The 25,384-nt window shown below is 31.1% G+C and overlaps 1 protein-coding gene across 2 annotated transcripts in view; it reads left to right on the top strand.

Annotated features, from left to right (window-relative positions):
• ckn (CRK like proto-oncogene, adaptor protein) overlaps positions 1-25,384 on the top strand; it is a 356,007-nt gene that overhangs the window by 16,871 nt on the left and 313,752 nt on the right. Inside the window, exon 1 of one of the 2 annotated variants that reach the window (XM_068775454.1) lies at positions 14,100-14,126. The exons of the other annotated variant lie outside the window; for it this stretch is intronic. Within the exon in view, the coding sequence (XP_068631555.1) occupies position 14,126 (1 nt within the window). The 5' untranslated portion in view covers positions 14,100-14,125. Of the gene's footprint in view, positions 1-14,099; positions 14,127-25,384 lie in introns of those variants that run through there. 2 annotated transcript variants of the gene reach the window in all.

Raw genomic sequence — 25,384 nt, 5'->3', positions numbered from 1 at the left:
GGCATATGTATCAATGTATGTTCTAGAATATTCCACCTACATGTTTGGTAAACCTTTATGAAGTATTCTACTACAAATGCTTTTTAAGAGGTTTGCCGAAAATATTTTCTTTTAAAAGATAAAGATGAAATAATTGTGTTTACTTGACGATAAATGTCCTTTACAATGCACTGCTATCCTGGCGTTTGAAGTGCAATATCCTGTGATATATCTTTTTTATTACTTTATGACAAGATAGCACATCTAAAAAACACAACAATAAAAAAAAATTGACATCTTTCAAACCACAGCGCCATTGTACTCGATGCTGACTGTTCAACAATTGATTCACAAATGTGGCTACCAAGTAGCTAGCCAGGTACAGGTGAAAGAGGTGCAGTGACAGTAATAATTAATAAAGAAAACTATTATCTAGATATACTATTTTCATATTTGGAATGTAGTAAGTATATTGTGGTTACAGGCATCATCCAAACATGTATGTATGAGGGATGCCATAATCGCCTCGCTTGTATACTGCTTATCCTCTGGAAACTTGTTTGTGACCAGTGACAATCTTATATAATTAATGCACAAATTGCGAATCAGTGAGTAGGCCGGACTACTGTCACTATTTTTAAGGCTTGTGTAAGTGTATTGGTTATTTTAATTTATTGGTTAATTATCTCCTTTGTAATTTTTTCACAATAAGTGTGTATCGTTCTATACTTATTTGCGTTGTGAACATGTTTAATACGAGGATATAATTTTAATTGAATAGAATTCATTCAGTTTATACAAATTTTGAAACTCGAAGGTGTTACGTTACTTTTAAAAACTGGCAAAACTCGTTACATTAATTTGCAATTTAGTTGTTATCTTGGTATAAATAATTGTTTTAGATTTCCGTTTGAGTGCGAATTTGAATTGTAGATTATTGAACAAGTAATGCGTATGTTGATTTGACTAACTTATAGTTTCAAATGTTAGTATGTACTAATGGCGGAGCATATTAAATCCAAGGTGTGATATCGCTTAATAATATTTGACATTTAAATGTCGGTACTTACATTTAAATCTTGCTGGTTTATTTAATTTGTATCAGAGATATTCGAGTTTTTAATACTGTTTTTCAACCAGTTTTATAAGTATTACATGTTAGTTTATGTAATTTAAACAGCATTTATCGAAAGAACAAAGCGCGTTTTGCAGGGAGATTGGTTACACGCCTAAAAGTTTTAATTGAGTGAATCGTATGTCAGTAAAAAGCTTTAAAGCTTTAACACTACTAAAATATGTGTTTTTTTTTCTTTTGGGATACAAATGCTAGTAAAAAGTTTCAGGGAAAGGTTAAAAACTTTTTTTTTACTACATTATTATTTCTAAAACATTTTATTTTCGACTAAAGTGTACCGTACATTAAATGATAGTAAATGAGCTAAACATTTACCACTTGCAAGCTTCTATATCTACAACTAAAAACCGTTTAACAGAGATATAAGTTTTAAGCGCGAATTATATCAGTTGTCAACGGGTAGTCTATTTGTATCCGTCTCATTACCTTCGGTTCACACAAGCCACACCCAGACAATGGTGCAGCGAGGTCCAAGATCACGACCGGGGACCGTTGAGCCGGCGTTGTTATGAGAAGCGGGACACTGGAATTAATATTCGATATCGACTTAGGTTGGGAACGGAGCCTTATACCATATAAGCCATGTAGAGATAGTAGGATAACCGTGATAAAGTAGGTAAGACATAGTGCAACGTGTGGAACATTCTTGATTTAGTATTATTATTACTATTAATTATGTAAACTAATTTTTTAGCTAAAAACTAATAAATGTTAACAGATTTACACAGTGATTGGTTATGGCTGTAAAAGTTTTGTAGGGTTCATTGCTCATTAGTCAGCAAAAAACCTTAAAGCTTTTCAACATATACGCGTTGAGCGAGTGGTTGGAAACTACCACATGTACGTATTTGCTTCTCAAAATTACGCAAAGACAACGGTAGCATAACTGGCGGCATCCGAATTCGAATTATCGTTCGAATTTGAATTCGAACGCGCAAGAATTTTTTTTAACGAAGAATTATAGCTGTAGTGGCCAGCATTATGAAGCGTTCTAAAACGTTACATATCTATTTTCAATCACCATCACTGTGAAATGTGTTACATTTCTTTTTTCATTGGAATACAACAGGCTAATAACTTCTAGAAGTACAAAGTACTTGGACAGATAGTAAATGCTAATTAATATTAAAATTCTAATTTTTAAAACGTTTGTTACAACTGTATTATCATTTCGTAGTTTATAGTTTCTGAGATCAGTAATTTTTGCATATGATGTACTGTAAATTAATTATCTTTAAATGAGTTATATATTTAAGTTCCTGCACCTATAACCAAGCACTGTGTATGTACATCTTTAGTAACGTGAATTGGACATGACTGGACATAATGGAATTGATGAATAAAATTAATATAGATAATTCACGAATTGCACCAATTCCTGTTATATGTTTTGGCAGTTATCCCTTATCTATTTAAAAACCATTGAATGATTCCAACTTGTTGTGGTCAAAATGGTCCAGACATATGTTTTGTTTTCCTTTCGATCGCCCCGTCTATTGTTATGTTGCTATTGTTTTCTACCTTAAAAGACAGATGCATGGACAGTTTTTCTTAGATGAATACACCAATAGCATCATTGCATTAATCTCACTAGCTTCAACGCCAACACATTTTACTAGAAAAACTATAAATTTAGCTATAAGATATATTATCATGTTAGTATTAAATAGTAATTGCAAACTAATTTAGGTTTTTTTAAATTGTAATTTAAAACGACAATGGTGAAATAAATCTTTCATTTTATTACGTTCCGAAATGACTGGCAGAGTAATTCTCAAACGAACGAGAAATTAAATTTTGCTGAAAGAAAAATATATTTACGAAATACTATTTCCACAACGTTGACAATTGAACACAATGTTACAAAGAAACACGAGAAACAAAAGTATATTTTCATTCGAAAGATATTTTTTTCAAAGAGGCTCAATTACTTTTTTTTTAATTTTTAAAGTTTTTTTTATATACATATCTATACCGAGTAGATAGTATTTATATTTTGATTGGTATTTTGAAATTGAGGATATCTGTAGAAATACCAAGGTCACCAACGTAGCTCGAAGAGTTGATCGTCGGAAGTAGCGGTGGGTTTAAAGTGCAAAGGTTCTGGAGTGGTGACCTTGAGCTGGTAGTCGCGGTGTGAGAAGGCTCCTCACTGGTTTGACCGACGACATAGTCAAGGCCGCGAGAAGTCCTTGAAAGCGGGCGGCACAAGCCCGCCCATCTTGGTGACCACAGGAGGATATGCTCAGCAGTTGCCTTTTATCGTCTAACATGAATAAATAGTAATTTTATTGAGAGGGCTTAAATTCAATCGCAGAAGCAGGGTTTTATTATTAGTTTCGTTAGTAGTTCTCGGCAGCGTGATTTCTGTATTGATAAAAATTAGCTAAAAGTAAAATTAAATACTTACGTTTTAGTTTTATTGATTGTGGTTAACATTTGAATGAGAGTGCGAACAAATTTTTCTTGGGCTTCTTTAGGTTTCCTTTTGAACAGGATGTGTGTTGCGTTTTTTTATTTGTAAATATCCTTGAAAGTTACCAGGTTTGAGTCGTGACTCACGATCGACATAGTCGCTACCAACGGGCTCGTTTTGCGTCATAAATTGCATCCAAACCGCAGTTTCTTTTAGCAAAAGGAATAAAGTCTTGTATTGCACCGATGTTTGTTCATTACATCATATACTTTAGATGATTCTTAGAATGTTTACGTATTTTTTTAATACGTAATATATATAACATTATCATCACAGTTGTGTGTGACACTAAAGCAATTTAGTTAACGGATTAAATTTTCGGCCTATTTATTATGTACCGTCTTTTACATTAATTAAAACTCTCATAAATCGAAAAGTTCGGCTACCATAACAATATAGCTTTTCAGCTTTTGTTTATCTACGTTTTGTTTTAATAATCGTGAAAAGATAAGTGTGATATATTTTGTTACAATTCTGTATCAATTACTAATTGTAAGTAAAAGATATAAACATTAGAAATAAAACCGCAATTTAAGGCTTATTCGTTTCGAAAAACGCAAACTTATCAAACTTTTCTAATCAGTACCTTCTTTACGAGATCCGCAAAGTAAGAGCTTCTCGTAAATAATTCCCATTCGAATTCTATCTTTGACTCCATAATCATTTTTATGGTTAGAGCAAATTATACTTTACTTGAAGAGGATACGGTTTGCTTTTGACCGTAGCGGTGGCCAAAATATCTAAAGTACTTAATGTTTTCAATTCTGAATAATCGGTTTAGAATTTCCAGAGTTCCGCGTCAGTAATTGGATTGGTGGAAGTTGGTCGACAGATCTGAAGTGAGTTTTACGGTGGACCTAACCGCCAATCTTTTAGATCATTAGCTTTTCCCTTAAACGTCTTTTTCAAAAAAAAAAAAAAAAACAATCACTTTAAAAAATAATACACATCATTTAAACCAAATTTAAGATGAATACAAAAAGCTAAAGCAATACGTCTCAGCTTTTTTTTCCATTTCCAACATTTTTCTTTTATGTATTTTTCTAGTAAAAAATTAAATTAAAACTCTAAATTATATATATTGTAGATAATTTATAGTTAGTTTAATATATTATTAATATTTATTTTAATTATTTTAGCTTACGTTCGAAGCATCATAAATTCATAGAAGTATAAACAATTTTTCGTAAGGTTATAAAATCCGAAAAAATACAAGTATTTTTATTTATATAGTATGTAATCATAGCTCTTTTTGTTTCTTTACATAAGTAAATAACTTTGATATATATATGTTATATGGTATTTTAAGTACGTAGCCAAATGTTTTATATGTGTCTAGAAAGTTACATTACGAATGTCGCTTATACGACCTAGCAAATATCATCATTGTCAGACGCCTCCATTCTCCATAGTACGCAAACACCTTTTATTAAATAATCATAAAAATCTAATATATTGATTAACGTACTGTTGTTTAGTTGAATTCCATTATAATAAAACAATAAACACTTAGACATTTTGTTAAAATTCCAAATGTTTTAGGCGACTCAACAATAATTTATTTGGTAGTACAAATTATAGCTCCTATGATTTCTGTGTTGTACATGTATTACGGAACATAATACGTCAGAAACGTCTCTCTTTAAACGTCAAGTTCATAAAATATCCCTGCTCACTAACACACATTTTTTATAAACTCCAGTGAACTTCGTCGATCTTTTAATATTGAAAAGGGGAGCAGATGTTGAAAACCTTTTACCATCTTTTACCTATCCGAAGCTCACATATCACGAGGGAAGGTCTAATGCGTCGAAGGGTGGACTGACTGAGCACCTCTCCGTGAACATTATAATATTGTCGATGTTTTTTTAATAATCCTTCGATTGCCAAACCTTCACATTTCAAGAATTAAATAATATTATAATATTTATACGTGCTAAGCTGATGGTAAGGAAGATGACAGCCAGGTGTGATCGAGGTGGTATGTCATATATATATAATAAATAATCGATCTATTTACAATTAGAAGTGACATCGGAGAGAATTAAAAGGAGTTTTGAATTTGAACGCGCAAGAGCGATATGACTCGAAAAATGTTGTGGATGTTGTAACTAGTGACATGGAGTATTCCTACGTGAAAGCTAGACACTTATTATTTTTAGATAGCTGTAATTGTAAAATATGTAATTAATAAACATATAAAATTTATTAAATTGTAGATCGAGGCCTTAAAAGTGATTATAACAGCATTAATTTTCATAGAGTATGGAGAAAGGTTAAAATAAATTTTCTTTAAAATTTTATTTTACAAAACACAGTAAAGTTTTGCGAAATAATTAATTAATTAACATTTTAAACGTCCAAAATGTGATATTACATTTATATAAAGTGTGTATTACCAGCGGTGAAAGAACTTTTGTTCAGCCGGCTGAGTTATGTCGTTGATAGTTGAATTTAAATTGTTCGTTTATGTAAAAGAGTCAACATTTCTCCTTTGTTATATTTATCTTGGTACTGCGATATTTATTTGTATCATTACAAACGTTATTTAAATGCAAAATATTTTTAATAATCATTTAGATTAGACGTATTTTAGCTATGTTAATACCTTACAAGTTTTAATTTTTACTATCTATATTTACCATACTATTCTGAACAATGCTCCTATCATTTAGTAGTATAGCATATCGTTATTTGGCTGCATTGAAATAATAAAGCAAGTTATTTTATTTTGTTTTACGTTATTTATCTAACTTTACTAACAATACATCTGCACCAATAATTATGTATTATAAGTGAACGAAGTATCTCTGTAAGTCTGAAGTATCGATAAAAAATACGTATTTTATTTTATTAAAGAACCTTTTTTATTAAGCACATCTCTATAAAATATACTTTATTATAAATACAGTAAGTTCACGTGTCTGATATAGAAATACTGATAGAATCGAGGGAAGTACAGTACAAATGTATCAACTCTCAAAACTCATTTTCCAATATTGGTTCAAATTGTTTAGCCGTTAAAATATTAATTAAACTTTAATGATATGTAAATATTTACATGATTATTTATAAAACTATTTTCCGCGCCCGTCTTTTAAAATTTACATATTGATAACATGCTAATGAATGTGTAATGGTAGTTGAGTTAAACATTGTAGCTACCAATAAAATGTTATCACACGTTATGGAGAGACTAATATATCTTTTCATAAAATATTATCCGTTAATAATTTTATGTTCAGGTTGTATCGCTGAAAATTATATTTTTCGTCTTGTAACAACTTTAGAAGATAAATGTACACTCTTAACTTTTAAACACGATTAACTTACGTAACGTTTAAACTTTTAAATTTACCATCCAGTTATCTATTGAATACGAATTTTGCCAATTGTTCAACGTTGCTTATATGACTAAAATTGCATCCTGTATATTATCTTTTTTTAATTATTTTTATGAATCATACGTATCCCAAATATTCCTTTAATTGAGGTTATAAATAAGTTACACTAAGGATCGGATGTACAAATACAGAAACATAAATATCTGGGTCCATTACTGAAAATCAGTTGAAACAAGCTCTAGATTGTATGTAGTATATAGCTGAGTAAAGGTTCCATTGCCAATACTCTTAAAATATATTTTTTGTATAATTTTAAGCCAAGTCAACAATAAAAATCTTTCTATCTTAGTTTTTTTTAATAATTTTATTCAATTATCAAAGAAAAAACCCGTTTCTGGAAACAAATCATTAACGTTCTTAACGTGTTTTTAGGCATAGAAGTTGTATATTATTTTGCTTCGAATATTTCCGCTGGAAAATTTATCCCTTGTGCATAAAGTTATCGCTTCCAATAACCGCGATAAGGTATGTACAGCAATAAAATTTATCGGCGAGATTATTGAAGAAGTGCATTAAAACGAAGTGGCACCTTGATAGATCGACTCTTAGCGGATACATTATTAAACAAGTTTATATTATTTTTTTAACTTAATGTATCTCGATTGCAATATACTAGAGAACCCTTCAATTCTTATATCACTCCCCCGTTTGAAAATGTTCTAATCGATTGGATTCTGTAAGCGGAAATATTGCGAGAAAAGTTTGAAAAGCGTTTGGTGTTAGGTCATTCACCTTTTACGCCGCTAAAAACAAGCGCGAGTTTAAATGAAACCCTCAAGTGTCGTACTTCCTTACGTTATGTCGTGGAAGTTAGGGTTGCTTTGATGTACTTTCGCTACATCAAGACCGTGCAATTATAGTTCTACAATATTAACCTCCTAATGTCTTAAGCATTTGAAAAGATTGCTAGACTAGTAATATAGGCAGTATTCGAAACTACATTCTGTTCTAGAAAAAAGAAATATTTTAAATGGATTAATCTGTTCTCTTCTATTTGTAATAATTTATTTACATACGTTATAAAAAAAATTAATTCGCTTCTGTTCTAAATTAATTCTACTCTTTCATTTTATTTAAATTAAATTGATGAAATCTATTCACTTCTACTTTCTTTAAAAGTAATATTAATATATACATACAACATATAATTCTTTAATAGTAATACTAAATGCTCGTTGAAAGCCAGATATAACACACTTTTTGAAATTTATTTCTTACGCTTAAACCTTCATCATGTTTATTTGATAAACATTTTTTATTTAATAAATATTCATTTAAGGGTTTAAAGAAAGTTATTTTGGTTAAAAAATTTTAGTCTTATAACAATATCAAAGGGAAACAGTTGTTAAATATGAAAAAAGGGGTAAAATTATGGCTTGAGAAATCAATCCCATACAAAATAATAAAAGTAAAACTAAAGCTCCGGGGCAAAAGTCTAGTCGTGCGTACTGTACTCTCTAAAATGCAATGAAAAGGTGTTCGCATATTGGGATAGAAATTCCGACTGGCACGTACGTTGTTGGCGCGTGACTGTATCGATTTAATAGGTGTAAGTGGAATCGAAGCAATCCGACACATCTGTCACCAAATCCTTGAATGTTGTGACGTATTAATATTTATGTCAAGTAAAAACGCAAAGTATAGCATTCACATATACAACGACGAAAGACATTCATTTCTGGCACTTGTAATATTCACAAGTATCCCAACTTAATTAGAGTGGGTACTTTTGTTAAGAAGAAAATTTATGACAACGGGGGGCGGTCGGCAAGGCGAAAATCATGGCCGATACAACCCGACCGAGGCAAGTGAGTGGTTTAATGTATGTAAGGGTGAGGCTATAAGTGTTGTCCCTTTTTGACCGGATTAAATTACCGGCACCATGCCGTCTAGTGCTGACCAATATCGGCTATCGATTTTGTCGAATTATCTATGACCTTGCGATATGAAAGATTAGATTAATATTTTGTTGTTAAGAATTATTAACGAAAACTTAATATTTTTTTGCAAGTATGAAGTGATAAAATATGTGATTTTTAATTATTAACAATTATGATGTTGATATTATTAGGGCGACCGGGAATTAATATCGCTTTCTTAAGTTAAATTCACACGACTACATTTTTAACAAGTTGCTATGTTTATTCAACAATATACTCACCTTCGTTATCATCAACCTTTTGCCATCTAGTATACAAATTTTCGATGCCGGAGCGGTAAAAATCAATAGGTTTTTCTATAACATATGTCGGCAGAAACGACATTACTATCCGGTCCCCCTAATATTTTATCGTTCGGAATTTGTTTTGTTTTATAAAATCGATAACAATGTCATACATTTTTATAATTACAAACATATTTAATTTTGTACTGTATTACATGAAACTGATGTAACTTGTACTATGTATTAATGTTAGCGTGCCTGTTTGATATAAATAAAAAATCAATGTGTAATATAAACAAAAATAGGTTGTTTTTTGTAGAGACATTTAGATTTAATCATTATCCTTCAAAACAATTATCTGTCGTTTAGTTATGGTATTTGTTAGTGATAGACGTTTTTTTAGGCCAATGGGTTCGTTAACACCGGCTAAGTAGATTATGTTATCATTTACTTAAATATAAATACCTATATAAGTACAACGCTGTCGATATAGTAACACGGCTCTAGTACACTAGTAGTTGAACAAGTTGCGTCACTTCAGTCTTGAGTTATAACAATAGGTGATGCCGTAGACCATTTCCTTAGTGTCCGGCCGCGGACGATGAAAGTGGCTCTTACAATTTATTTATAGTTTATTTCTTCGACCCCGACTTGTGTTTTATGATGGTTACACCTTTTTACGTTTATACTTTCTTTGTTTGGTAATATTTATTACAAGAGGAAGAAATTTTAACGTTAACAACACTTTTTAGGCTCTATAAAATTCAAGAGTAATAAAAATAATAAAAATTATGCTATTTCATAATAAATACATGCAAAACAAAAGGAGTGAGAACACACATATGCAGGTTTTTACTAAATCACAGTATATTCTGTTTAACTTCATTCAATATAATTTTGTATTATTCCATATTCATATTGTTTATTTGTTTATAGAACTGTATTCTATTGCTGTATATTAAACTTTTCAATACCGATTTCCATTCAGCCATAGTAATAGAACCATGTATTTGATATGTTAGAAGTTGTGCTGCTAGCCGGTGTAGGCTTTATGCAGCTTCATCGAAATTGAGCCTGCGGAAACAGAGGTCCTAGGACTAAGAAGTGTCCAGGATCTTCTGACAACCTTAGTAAGATCGTATGTACAATTTTAAACATTTAAGTATAACTTATTATTTTTAATAAAATTCATTTTATTGGGATTCTATTTGAAATAGATACGGGTGGCAATGCAAGCTGTACTAGCAGGTAATCTATTATTACTAAATAAGTAATATTTATCGTGAAAGTTTAATCCGTTTTTATTTCAAAAATATTTTAATAATAAAGAATCTTTACCTAAGTAGATATTAAACTGTGGCCTTAAATATTTTAATAACCATTTGCATACCGTTCGTTTATTTTGTAGAAACGGGAAACTAAATAACAAACTTTATGTGGTTGAACTGTGTTAGTAAGTTGGTCTGGTTTGACCGACACACGTTCGTGCAGAGGTACCCAAAATGTGTTCCTAAAACGCTTTGAGAATAGTCAGCCTATTTTGCTTTGTGTTTCCCGATATAGTTTGTAGTGTGGTTGGAGCCTCGTAGCGATTCAATTTAAACTTCAGTCGGAGTGTTTAACAATATTAAGTCAACCAATGGGAACTTTGAGCTGAATTGGTAACGCTTTTGTATGTAACATTCATAACTGATAACTAAATGTCAGTTTAAGAAGTTTTCATACGTCAAAGGCTTTATCCGCGCTTGATTCATTACTATTATTATTGTTTTATCCATAAAGTCTTGAGTGTGCTCCTGATAAATAATTATATACAATAGATAATTGTTTTGAGTTTTGCGGGGAGTCTCTCAGTCTTTACGGGCATCAAGAACTGCCTTTGAAAAATAATGCAAGAGGTAGGTGACAGCGACTCGTGTTTCTAAATAAGTTTATCAATTTTTTCCTTATTCTGTATTCTCCTTCTCTTATCCATCTCAATCTCTTCCGCTCTCTCTTTTTACATCGTTCATAATTTCTTACTCCCTTTCGACTTTTATTTACAATTTATTCGTATATCGCCTCTCACGCTTGGCCACAAATCACGCTTTTTTAACATTTTACAAATTCTGTTTGTAATTGATATTTTTTGGTATTTTTATTATTTTATATTATACATAATTATTACTTCCTTTATTTTAAGGTTTAATGCATATTTAAATATATGATTAATTAATTTTAATGTGTCCTATCGTATACAATGAAGAATATTAGATTAAATAAAACCAATACCATTAAAATTTTGACTTATATATATTCTTTTATATATTACATCTTATATTTCTATATCACAGTAAATTATCTTGTCTTTATCTGTATTATTCTCACCATTATGGATAATATTAGGCCCTTGTTGCTTTACGTAGAATGTAATTATTTCGCGGAAACCGGCAAACTTATGCGTTACCTTATGAGACATTCATTGCAAATCCCTTCGGATAATATGATGATGTTGTAGAAATACATACTTTCAGCCCATCATTGAATTCTAACTAGCTACTTTCAAACTTCAGCAATAGAGTAGTTGCGTACTATTTTTTATGACGAAAACAAAAGTTTCTGTACCTAACTGAATCAAAAGAGATTTATCACCAAAAGAATTTGCATAAAAATATTAATCTTTTTTGTAATGGTTTTGAATTATCTTTTGACATGATGTTTGAGTTCATATAATTATTTTGATATTCACTACAACCTAATCTTTCTAAGAATTTTATAATAAATATTTTATATGTATGATTTCGTGTTAGGTTTAATTTCTAACATAATATTTAAGAGTGAACTTTTGTATTCCATAAAGGCGTATCATTTCTAATATGTTAGACTTAAGGGCGTTTATGTCACCTAGCTGATACTTTCAAACAAGCTTCGCATCTCTGCACTATCCACTTAGCGCTTATTAGTAAATGCCATGCGATAAATATTTACAAAGCCCGTCGCTAAACATTGTTACTTTGTCAATTTGTCTCACCGCTCGCACATTTTCTCGTTGCCGGCAGGTGTGACGTGGATACTTACTGCTCGCGTTCGCACAAAAGAGGTTTTACTTTTTAAATTATATATCAGACGTCAGACGCGTATAACTTTCATAAATAGGCTGGTTGTTGTGTTAAGGGATGGCATTGAATAGAATTGAGATATTTATTTTGATTTAAATTTACCGTGAGATAATTTCGAAGTAAATTTTTGGAAAAGAACTTTAATAAATACGAGAAGTTGTTATTCAATATATATATATGTAAATAAAATATATTCTAATTACCATAATTCTGTTTTTTAAATGTGATAGAACATCGTATGGAGAATATAATTATCGCATTTAAAAATAAGAAGGCAGTTAATTCGAATATATACTTATATATCATTACTATTTGTCATTTGTTAGTTTCATAAAAGAGTATCACTGGCAGTCAGCAATTCTAAAAACACATAAATCGACCGATGTCAACTAAAAAAAATGTTAGAAAATTACACGCGAATGCTTAAACAATGGACGGCGCTCGGTGTTTAGTCAAGGGTTTAGCATATTTGAGTTTCTCATGCGATTCGGTGTGTCGTTTTGTTAACAAGGTTAAATTGTAACGTACGTATATATAGGAGAGGAAGTTGATATTGAATTGTTACGATGTTAGTTGCTTTTGCACCTTTGACGGATATAAACAATAAGTTTTAAGGACAAAATTGTCATTTAATAGTGGAAATTCGCTGAAGTTACCCTTTACAAGCAGATGTAGTCTAGTACCACTGCACTCAAATGCAAAGGAAAACATCTTTACGTAATTGGCATTTGTTTCGATCAGTGTTACAAGATATCTCGATTAATATTTACCGATTTCTGGTCAGAATTTATGTTGCCCAGTCAGCGATAGCGCTCTTATATATACATACACATAAATATATATATACATATATACATACATATATATATATATATATATATATAAATTTTTGTAGGCACATAAAATTTTGGTTTTAGTGAGTTATTGTAGCTAGTGTATATTTATTTTTTGGTTTTTCGTGAGTGTTGAAATTATCCAAAATGATAAAGGGAATTTATGTAAGGAATTTTTTCCCGTTCGCTGACTGCGATTGCGATGCGGCGAAGTATGGATTCTGCGAAAAATCTCGCGATGGGGACACAGCCGATGGGATGGCTCGACCACTTCCGAAAAAGGCGCGACCGCATCGAGTACATAAGCTAGTGATGTCCACTGCTAACTTCATAACGCTATTTTTAACGAAATAACATAACGGTTATTTTAAGGTTATCAGATATAAATTATTTTGTTGTTTTTATTCAATATGTCTAGACTTTTATTTGATCTTATTTACGATTTGATCTTATTTATTAACGAATGTGTTCGCAGGTAATGTGCTATTACAAGGATTTAATTTTCATCACCATATCAGCCGATTGACGCTCCCTGTAAGGCAAAGACCTCCGCTCGAAGATTGCGATGATTACCTGTCTTGTGATGCCCGAATCCAACGACTTCCCACGACCTTGACTACGTCGTCGATCCAGTTCCTCGTGGTGGGATTAAATGCGTAATATAACTTAGAGTTCAGTATAACTTTTAAATTAGTAACGTTATTTTTGTTAACTACGCTATTTTAGCTCCCAGATTTTCGCAGATGCCCGAACAGAGGTAAGCCCTTACTAACCGGACTGTTCGCGGTCACGGCAGAGCGCGTGCGCAGACCGTTCCGTGTCAGCGCTGCTAGAAAAGTGCATAGCGGGATATCTGGTTTACGTACTAGTTTAACTATAATGTAACTTTTTGTATGTTAACGTATATTCTAATGCGATCATCGAAATAACTTAAAATATCTGTATTTTGTTCACTGGCGAAATAAATTGTGAATATTTAGTGAATTCGTGCTTTTTGGCTGTTTCATAAGAAGAGAGTTTCGGAGAAAACCAAGCAAGTAGCTATATTACCCCTATTTAATAAAAAACAATTAAGTAATATTTATATTCTTACATTTTCAGTTGATTCATATTGTAAGTTTAAATATTTTTTTTTGCTTTTATACTCGTTCCCCTGCTTTGTTAGCGGCAGGGACGTTACAACGCAGGTGTAAATAATTTTTCATTTAAAATTTTTATTGCTCTTTCTCCTTTCTTTCCTTTTAAATTCTTTCTCTGTTTTCCTCTCATGCTTCGCAAAATCTTTCATTCTTCTATAGATTATATCGTTTTTTGGTTACTTTAAAGAGAAATATGAAATTACTGAAGTGAAACTGGAGTAAGCTTTGAATTTTAGGATCGGCAAAATTGTATGCCAATCCTTAAATGTTAATTTATATAAAAGAGATGCGTTTTTTAGCGTCCATTGTATTGATGTACATTGTATTTTTGCCTTTTTATAATGAGAGGCTTGTGGCTCGTTTTCAACGAGTTAAGGTTGATTTATTTTATTTGTTGTAAGTTCATTGACTTTTGGTATTTGTTTTTCAAGGCCGGACAAGGTTTTGTGGACTCATGTTTAAGTGTTTAACTCTAGCTGCCCTTTAACAAGGAGTAGCTTGATTTAAAAAAGGGGATGTGATATAGAAACCAGAGTTTTAAATTTCTTAACTTTAAGATTTTGCTAGTGTAATTTGGAAGAAACTATACAAAATTCGAACAAAACGAGATTCCGTAGGAAAAAGTAAATAGAAACGTGGGAAACATAATCTTTGGTTTTCAATTGATGCGTATAAGGGTTTTTGATTTCTTCTTTTTCTGATGACAGATTTTATCTAGTTTATATTGGACACAAAAGAAACGACGAAAAGATATCACTATTACATCATGTACAATATTTTATTTGCAATAGAAAGGAAACTTATGATATTAAACATTATACGCCCTAAAAGTGTCTGTTTGTTTATTTTATTTATTTAACACATCTTATACAATTTATGTATAATTAACTTAACTCCGAAGACATTCTATACCAGTTAACCGTTTGGGCAGTGCAGATATAAATTAATGAAGGTAGGTGAAAGAAGGTAATACCATAAAGGACAAAGAAATGGAAAATCAAATTGAAAAGGAAAATAATGTCTAAGATAAAAAAACACAATTTTTATAAATATATTAATAGATACTCATTATTATTATATATAGATATACCATAACATATATTTATTCTGTCGTCTTTTAAAGCTCTGTTTAAATCATCTCATGTAACTAAGTTTACATACAATTTCTTTAAATTATAATAGATTTTTTTTCATATAGATCGAAATTGAATTCGCCTGATTACTGATTAAAATAACTTTGCTACTCGGTGGTCAGTGGGTATTGTTGTTTAAAATAATTAAGCAATTATATTTTAATTTACTCACGAAATATCTATTAAATAAATAAATATAGATATCGTTAAATATTCAATGTTCATAAATCATTCCGTACGTCCATATAACTGTACTTTGACGGTTGCTAATTATATTGTAACAGCCAAATTGCTTACATATAATGATAGGTTTGTGTAATATTTGTTTTAGAGCTATAAAGTTCAATTAACGTTTTTAATATGGGCGGTAAACTTACTTCCTGCCAATGTCATACAGAGCGTGGCAAATTAATGTCTTATTTATTGTGTATTAAATCCAAACTATTTTTATGTTTACCTTTTCAAAAAAGTTTAGTTATCTTTTCAAAATAACTAGAAGAAAATACATGCTTTGCTTAGACTAATATATATTTTTTATGATACAAAGATGAAACGTAACTTGTTTGAAAATATCATCAATCAAGGTGTCTTTCATTTCTTGGTGAATATTCTTTAAATATTTTTGGAAGGTTTGGAAAAATTATTAGAATCGACGCCATTTTTTTCGAATGTTTTGCTTAAATTCAAGAGTTTTCAGAGATTTACCGTAGACTCTACTCTTGAGATGTCCTATATGAAAAAATCACTGGGCTCTGTGGTGATTTTCTGGGAACATTTCTCGTACGACCTCCATGCTGTCATTAGATGTGTGACTTCTAGACCCGTCTCGCTGGAATCGAGTCGTGGATTTAAATCTATTGAGCTCTTAAAGCTGTGGTTGCAAGAAAATATTAAAAAACACATATCTTATGTATTTTTTCTAAACAAGTGAAGAAAGTTTTAGAATCAAGATAAGACTTTTATTATAAGCTTTAATAAAGAAATGCTTTTTTACCACTCGACCATGTTTCAAGTTTCTTTATTTGAAGAAAGTTTTTTATCACAACCAAAATCGAAGTTTTACTCTAGTTGTTTTTTTTTACGATTTAAATTATACTTTCGAGAGGAATTGTTCTATAAAAACACGTACATTTAACAAATGTTTTTAAAATATTTTGAAAAAAAAATATCAGAGTACTTTGTTTGTGCTTTCGGCATAATGGCTAAACACAAAGAAGCAATACATAACTGACAACTCAACAAATTATCCCCGTATTTGTTTACGGACGGACACATTACAAACATGACGTATGAAAAACAAATAATTCAAAACGTGCGTGCCTTGTATCGCGAAAACAACTCGTTGCCTTACCAAGGCTGTCACGCAGTGTTTCCTGCCAAAATGGGCGCCTAACATGTTTTGCCAGCCCTCAGAATATTTATGTATGTCATTCCCATGTAAAATAATACATTTCCTGTCTGTTTTACGTGTGATTTTCATCACGAGTTTTATCGTCAAAATTTATTTTACACTTACCTGTTTTTCTTAAATTTTGCAAGGTTTTGGTAAGTTTTGTAAATTTTAAATTTCAAACCTTTGTCACAAAAACTTTGACTACAAATTCAATAAATTTATTGTCAGTAATAGGTTTAAATACACATTGGAAATCTGTAGTTAACTATTTATATATTTGTACCAGTTTTGTTTTACTTTTAGCTCGGAATATCTAATTACAAGTACATTATAATGAATTTGACGTAATGACTTAATTTCACACCCTGTAAAAAGCTTTAAGGAGTGAATGTAATGCTGTATTGCTGTCAAATAATGTATGATCCACTATATCAAAAATCAACGGTTTGAGAAATAATAAACCGCGTAGTGATTATAAATAAAGTTTTTCTCAAAATTCGGATTACTACTTAATAAAATTAATTATTGTTTTTTATTTGATCTCGCAGGCTTTGTACTGTCAGAAGTTATTGGCCAGTCGTATTTCATTAAAAAAATTAATGTAACATAGTTTGGAATTACCACTATATACAGGATGTTTGGAAATAGGGTGTAAAAGCTTAATAAGTTTTTGATACATGATCTATACATCACCCCAATTACACTGTTTGTTCATTATAATAAATCTGATGTTATATCTATGTAAATTTTTATGAATTTACACTTACACTTAAATACAAATTGCTGTTTAATTAAGTAAACAATTTTTACAGAAAGCAATTATTTTGAAGATTTAGTCCAAAACCTTCCTAGTAAATCGTGAGCGGAAGTGTTAATCAAAGTATTTGAGTGGTGAGATGAATAAGAACACCATCGACAAAGCCGTCTACAAGATGTTTGAGATCCTCTCCATACTTCCTCTTTTCCTATCCTACCATTAGTGCGCTATAGTCAATATAACAACCACGTAATACGGTGTATCTTAATAACTCTATTTATGTCTTGTATCTTATTACATTTATCAAATGTTTAATTAAATCTTATTAAGGATTTAATGTATGTACAAACATCGTTTCCTATATGAGCTATATCGACAAGGTTTTATGGCTTAAAGAGAAATATAGTTACTTCCTTCAAGTGGTTAATAAACATTTTCAAATTACTGCTACGTATTATATGTAGGCACACTACTAATTAAGTAAAATCAATATTCATAAAATAAAGGTTAGGAGAGAGAGGCAAGTCACCTTTTACAGAATTTTAAGAGAATGTTTAGATCACAAAATTGTAAATGTGTGTTATTTTTTATTTAATAATTTTGTGAAATTTAGAGTTAGAATAAACTAAAATAAGAGAACATGGATTTAAGAAAGTCGGTAAAAAGTTTTACATATGTTTAAAGAACAAAGAAATGTCGGCGCCAGTAAACATACAGTTTTGTTCCATTCATATTATAATACAGATAACTTTGTATTGTTTTAGGGATTTGTGAAAACTTTTATTTTTTGTTATTAATGTTCAAACTAGTTGTAAGTTTTCCGAAATCAATAAATAAATAAATTTGTTTTAACAACAGTTTTCTTGAAAATAGTGTGAATTATTTGATTAAATTACACAATGTATAATAAAATACGTGAAATCATTTATACTTTTTGTACAGGGTCGTGAAATAAGCTTAGGTATAATCACAAAAACTTTATAAAGTGTGTTAGAAAAACAAGCGTAAATCAAAATAGAAGCTTGGGTTACGTAGCAAGGTTTCGACACACGGCAATGAATTGAGCCATTGAACCCGTGAATTGCTCGTGATTCGTACGGATGAATCGGGATCATTAGTTTGGTTCGAAAGCGCTTTACACGATCGAGGAGCGCGGTACACACGAATGCAATTGATTAAGACGCCGCCATTTACCTGCGTGCAGACGTTCCGTTTTACTTGTTTACGATATGCTTGTTATTTGAGAAGGCATACGTTCGGTTTGCGTTGATACTTATACTCGATTTTAAACTATACGAGTAAAAGAAATATCATGACATTTCTTCAATATTACTTGGTCCTCCGAATGGACATCGAAAAATGCTGTATATCAAATGGTCTTAATAAAAATCCATAGTGGCAGGCCTGTGGACAACAGTGTACGTCTGAGATGAAAAAATCACCGTTTACGGTAGGACCGCTCTTTGTACTTCGTTCGTTGGACTATGTTATCTAATTTCTTTTTATATCGTGTGTAAATGAACAATTAATAGCAAATAAATAACTATACACGGATATAAAAATGTGTAGCTTCACGCTGTGAATTGCCGGCCGCTACGACCACAATGCTATTGTGTTAAATTATACTTGCGCGCATCCAAATTCGAACGACTATTTGAATTTGGGCGATCTCAGTGGTTTAGCCGCTGTCATTAGTTAGGTCGAAATTGTAAATTGTAAATATTCTCTGTATACATATAAACATCCTATTCATTTAGAAGAAACGATTATATGCAGGTAATGACTTACCTCCGCCTTATCGTGTATAGATGTAAATAAATAAATAATTAGATAAATTAACAAAAACGAATATTTTCGTGGTTTTTGCGCATATGCAGGTGTAGCAATGTCTTATTCGCACAAGATATCTGCCTTATTCGCATTTCTAGATTTTTCTTTACATTTTATTGTATACAGTGTCTGTAGGACTCAATGTTGTTTTTTTTTTTTTTAATTTGAGATGTAATACGAATTTAAAATATAATTTACTTTAAATAACCAATCTTTGTACTGTTTATGCTAATTTTTTGGTTAATTTTTTTCTATCCGATTTTCTTTCATTAAGATCCAATAAAATGGACAGATCACAGAATGATTTGAATGTTAAGGAAAAAATGTGAGTGAGGATGGTGACTAAACAAAACCATTACGAATAAGTACAGTGGTCGTACATTTCAATCGATATTACAATACCTTTAGAAATATAATTCTAGCGAAATATTTGAGTCGTAAAAATTTTAACATGTTGACGAAAGATTTTGTATTCTACATATTTGTAAATTTTTCTTCACTTATGGCTAAAATCAATACCAATTTTTTTAAAAAAATTGTTAAGAAATATTTACTTGACCTATGGTTACTGATCCTTTAATTCATTCATTTTTCTTTCTCTGTTCTTTTATTAATTCTAAGTCAAGTGCGATCCGATAAAATATATTATACCGTATTTATTATGGGTAAATATGCTATATAGATATGTATTTGTGTTTATGTATGTATATTTGTATATATATATATATGTTTTGTACTCTTTGACTGCCCGTAACTTATACTTTCTACTTTTTCCATACTATGGTTGTCTGAAAGAATTAGCCTCGTGTGGAATACCGCGCATTATACTTTATTCTTTTCTATTATACAACTATATAAGTATATATTATTTTTTGTAGCGTGTACAATAAAGAATTTACAAAATATATTTGTATTTATAAGTTTTGGATTGTGCAACATTAACACAATTATTAGTATTATGTATTCATAAGACGATCAGTTTTAAAAGAGTGCATTTCAAAATATAAAAGAGCAATAATTTGGTAAACTAAACATGTGCATCAGCGTTATGCAATAAAATGAGAAATCCGATTTTTTAAATTTCGTGTTAAGAATTTAAAGAAGCCTTGCTATCATGCGAATGTTTTTGCATATTCGTCTTATTTTCCTGTACTTTAAGAGATATGGGAATGATTTCGCATTCAATGTGTGATGTGGTTCGTTTATGTTTCGGTAGTGATGAATTAAACATTCAACCTTGTAACTTGCGTGGTGATTTCTCCATGAGGAAGTTACTTAAACGATGCCATCACTATGTGCACGAGGTAGGTCAGGCATTAGTGTATGTTGAGCCACCAAAGTTTTGTGACAAGGATTGTGGACGTGGGCAATATCCAAAATAGTTTTGAAGCGCATTAGTTAATTATTTTTAAAACATTTAATTGAAATATGGGGTATCGAGCAATAGATAGGTCCCGAGTTGGATTACCGGAATAGTCTTAGAAAATTCACACTTTAGGCATTAATTATTTCGGATTCCTACTGCTTACAAATAAAATTCCGGAGGAAGGGTAGCAATATCTTCTGCTTGCCATAATAGCACACTGCGATCGCCAACCCGCCGGCCAAGCGTAACGATTATGGTATATCTTCTCATATGTATCTTTAGGTCATAGTGGCGGTCTGTGGATTAAGCTTAGATTTTATAGGTTGAAAAGAAGATTTAGAGACGTAGTTCTAAAAAATAAAGTACTACGTTTGGTTATGAAGACTCATCATTTAAAAGGCGTTTAACTAGTTGGGTTTAAAATCACATTATTTTTGATACAAATAATATTATAATTTTTTACAAACTTCCTGGATTTCTTTAAATGTAATAAGAATATAAAATGTTTCAAATCACAATAATAGCAAAGCATGAAAAAATTAAACGTGTTACCAGTTTATTCTCCGAACACTGCGATATTCTGTACAATTCACGTAAGAAAAACCTATCTGCTTAAAAAGATACATAATAGTTCATAATGGATGTAATGCAATTATTATACCCCATATATTTAAATGAAATATGTTTAAAATAATAAAAGACTAGAATTTGTTTATTCTTCAAGTTCTTCGTTTCGTTCTAGCCCTCCTTTACAACTTTTCTACTGTCGTGGCAAAGTGTGGTTCAATCAACGTCTTGCCTCGCATGTATTCAAATTTTTGTCAATGAAACAGTTTTATATTTAAAATTATTATCGCTGTGATGTAACGTTGTACTAGTCATATCGTTTATGATTTAAAAGCTTTTACTGCTTCGAACCTAAAAAAGTAAGTCTGTTGCCCAATTCCATTTAAAATAGTGGTTGAGTAACAACTGCACTTTATACTCTAAACAAATAACAGAAAGCGAAACTGAAGGCGTTTATTGCCCGTCTGCAGCCATGACACATTTCCCCGGCCCGCATCCACCAATTAACGTCCAATAAAACATCGATACAGCGCAACGCTTCTAAAACTTGCGGCGATAAACTCGAATAGGGGCCACCTACTTTGGTAATCGATTAAAAAAGATCACAACACGGAAAATAGTCTTAATGACTCAATCGATTTATGACCAGAAAATGTTGCACAATTTTATTTTCAACTTCCTTCATTTTCCTTGTATCTTCATTAGCATGTTAGATGTTTTAATTAAATTTGTTTATTTTTTGTACACATCCGTTTTTTATTACGGTTGTATACTACGCACTAAGATATACACAGTGTGTTTTGTAATAAGCGTAAAAGTTGTGAATGTATAACACGTTGGTCTGCAAAAATCTTGATCTGAAATGTGTAACATTAATTTATTTTTTCTTTATTAATGGGACGGGCTAATAACTTCTGTTTGTATAAAGTCTTCAGGAACAGGTAGTAAACAATAATTAATTTTAGTAAATACGAATTTTGAAAATGCTTTTACTTAGTATAAAATAATTACGTTGATAATTATTTGTTTAATCAAATTGACAGCAAATGAGTAATACATTCAGCCCATTAAAAGTTGTTCATATCTATTGTCAATCAACCTGTAATTTTTTTTATCAGATATGTATATTTATCCTTTTGATGAAAGTAATAAAAATTGTAACAACGCTTTATATCTATTATTCGGTTTTCAATATTCGTAGTTTCGTTCAGGGTATAAGAATTTTAATAACTTATCTACGTGCTTATTGTTAACAATGTTGAAAAAAATGCAAAAACATCACACGTCGAACAGTTCCACGAGTTGCTAGAAAAGTTATTCCTGCGAAAAAATTTGTTCGCCGCGAATTCAATTTACTCCAAAAACTGGCCAACTACAAAATGGTTTTTGTCGAAATTGTGAAACTCAATGTAGTACGGGAATCACGTTCGCGCGCCGTCGCGTTGACGGAAAAATAAAATGCGGCTGTGTGAACGCGATGTCAACGATGTTTTCAACTCCATCCGATTTGTTTAACACTGTTCGATACAATTTTTATTTAATAAAGCCTACAATCTCAGCAACGATTTGTTTTTACAATGATTGGTAATGGTTTTTGTACATTAAAAATTCATACTTTTGTATGTTGGTTTTTGTGTTCACTTTGATTGTTCTTTGAAATATTTTAATCAATTTCTATTAACCTATCTTTAATTGTTTCACGATATTTTTTTATTATTATATGCTCTTCTTAATTGGTTATAGGTGTAAAAACTTAAAACAGGTGAATGTTTAGCTCATTTGTTGTCAATGTATGGTACATCTTATTCAAAAATTTTTTTGGGTTACACGCACTCACGCACACACATATACATATACAAGGAAGGTCATTTGTCATACAATTATTACACACATATAATTAAATATTTACGTACTCCAAAAACCTAATATGTTTTTTAACTCTAAGTTCCGAAAGGTAATTAACAAAAGACTTGCTTATCTGTGGCCAGGTTCCGGCTCATTGTACTCGATATTGATCATTTTAAAACGTATTCGTTGTAAATATGCCATGACACTTCAATTATTTCTTATATTATTTGTTCCAAGGTTACTTGACAGTGTCCGGCAGTATTCAGATACATTTTAATAAGTTATGTGGTCGTTGTAACCATGTAAGATTGCATTAAATTACGAATAATAAAAAATTGTATTAGTAATAGTAAAAAATATGTCATAACGTATCGTCTCGGTACATTCAAAAAGTAAACGTAAAATATATAACTAACCGTTTTCTAGAGATATGGCGTAACAATAGTATTGACTGGTTCTAGTAAAGAAAAATAATTTTAGCATTTAATGAGAACTAACAAATTGCAATTTTCATAAGACATATTCAAGGTATACACAGGTCATACGTACCGAATAGTCACAAATCACAAACAAACGATTTTGTTTTCGAAAATTGTTGAGGCTCAGTTTGAGTGTATCTCTCAATCCTGACCTGCCAATGTGGTTTTTGACGTTGGCCTTCTGATATTTAAAATGCTTGACTGCTGTCGAGACAATAATTTTTACTTGTAATAAAAAACAACCAAACAATAGTATACCTACACGGTGTCTTTTAAAGAAGTCTAGAGGGTTATGATTGAAAATCTTTAATCGTCATGTTGGTCACTAAATAATGAGCTATCTCACACTACTACATTAATTATGCCTGCCGACATGTTTTAATTAATGATTAATCTTTCGTCATGTTGTGTCTTAATTGTGTGTGTTTTATTGTGGTGTGAAATTAATAATTAAATATATCTACCGCTGGTTAAGATCCAGGAATTTAATTAACTTGTTAATAGAAAAAGATGAGAAAATTATTCACTTCATTTTTATATAATTCATATGCATTCATGCATTCTTTGACATATATTAAAGGGAACGGATAGTAAGATCGTTTCTGTCGACATGTTTTAGAGAAAAACAGGATTGATTTTTACCGTTCCGCCATTAAAAATTTGTATACTATGTGACAAAAGGTTGTTGATAACGAAGGTGAATATATTCTTAATTCGAAATAAAAATTTGCTAAAAATGTAGTCGTGTGAATTTGTCTTAGAAAGCGATATTATTTTCCGACCTCCATTTTAGAATGGAAAATTTTTCACCAGGTTTTTTTTATACTTTATTAATTATAACGTAGTCTTGTAAAAATCACTCAAACCATGTAAAGTATAATGGCAACATTGAAATCACGTTTCGTGGAGACGTGCGGAAATCTACGAATGTCATCGCTTCGGTTTTCACACAGTCCACGTGTCAACGGTCATATTCAACAAAGACCGGAAATATGTTAATGTTAAGCATTGAGTTCTCTAAAAATGGTTATACTGTATGTCTTACAATTGTTTTGTAATATAATCTGTTACATTTGATTTATAAGAAGCGACGTCTATGTTAGTCTCGTGCTTTTTAGTGAAACCTCTTAAACCTCACGTCGTATTCACTGTTCATGAATTGCCTACGTTTCTGTTTTTGCTTAAATTAAACAAGTTTATACGTACTATAAACCGACGAAGAGCTGGTGCTACCAAAATCGCTGTACCGCGCCTTAGGAAAGTGCAGAGGTGGGGACCAAGGATTAAAGAGCTTAAGCGCCGCCACCAAACATAGCGACTGACACTGCCCCACAAAGTGTATTGACGATGGATAGACGGAATGAGCGGCCGAAACTCTTTTTAATTTGTTTTGATACCAGTTCAGCGTATGATCGTCGTCATTTCAGCACTTAGACACCCAAGCCAAAGCAAAGCATAGGCTTCCCTCAAAGATATTTATAGGATGATTTACCATAATCGCTACGGTTGGCAGGCGATTTAGCGATCGTAATGTGGCATTATATTAAGCAGAGGATGGTGCTATCTATCCTCTGGAAACTTTTTGTGAGCTGTGACAACCATATATTAATTTTTTTATTATTTATTATTTCATTAATGCAAAAAGTCTCAGTCTTCTACAACCTGTCAGCGTATAGTAAATAGGATTTATTAAAATAAATAGATGTCTAGTTGAAGTGACTTTTTAATCACCGTTGACTTAAAGTACTTAAAGTATTATTTTAGCGAGATCTTTATTTAAAAA

This window comes from Battus philenor, unplaced genomic scaffold (genome assembly GCF_028537555.1).
Source record: "Battus philenor isolate CCGP_79_NKW_IND1 unplaced genomic scaffold, ilBatPhil1.0.hap1 SCAF_9, whole genome shotgun sequence".
Taxonomy (NCBI): domain Eukaryota; kingdom Metazoa; phylum Arthropoda; class Insecta; order Lepidoptera; family Papilionidae; genus Battus; species Battus philenor.
This window is presented reverse-complemented; position numbering and strand designations above follow the sequence as displayed.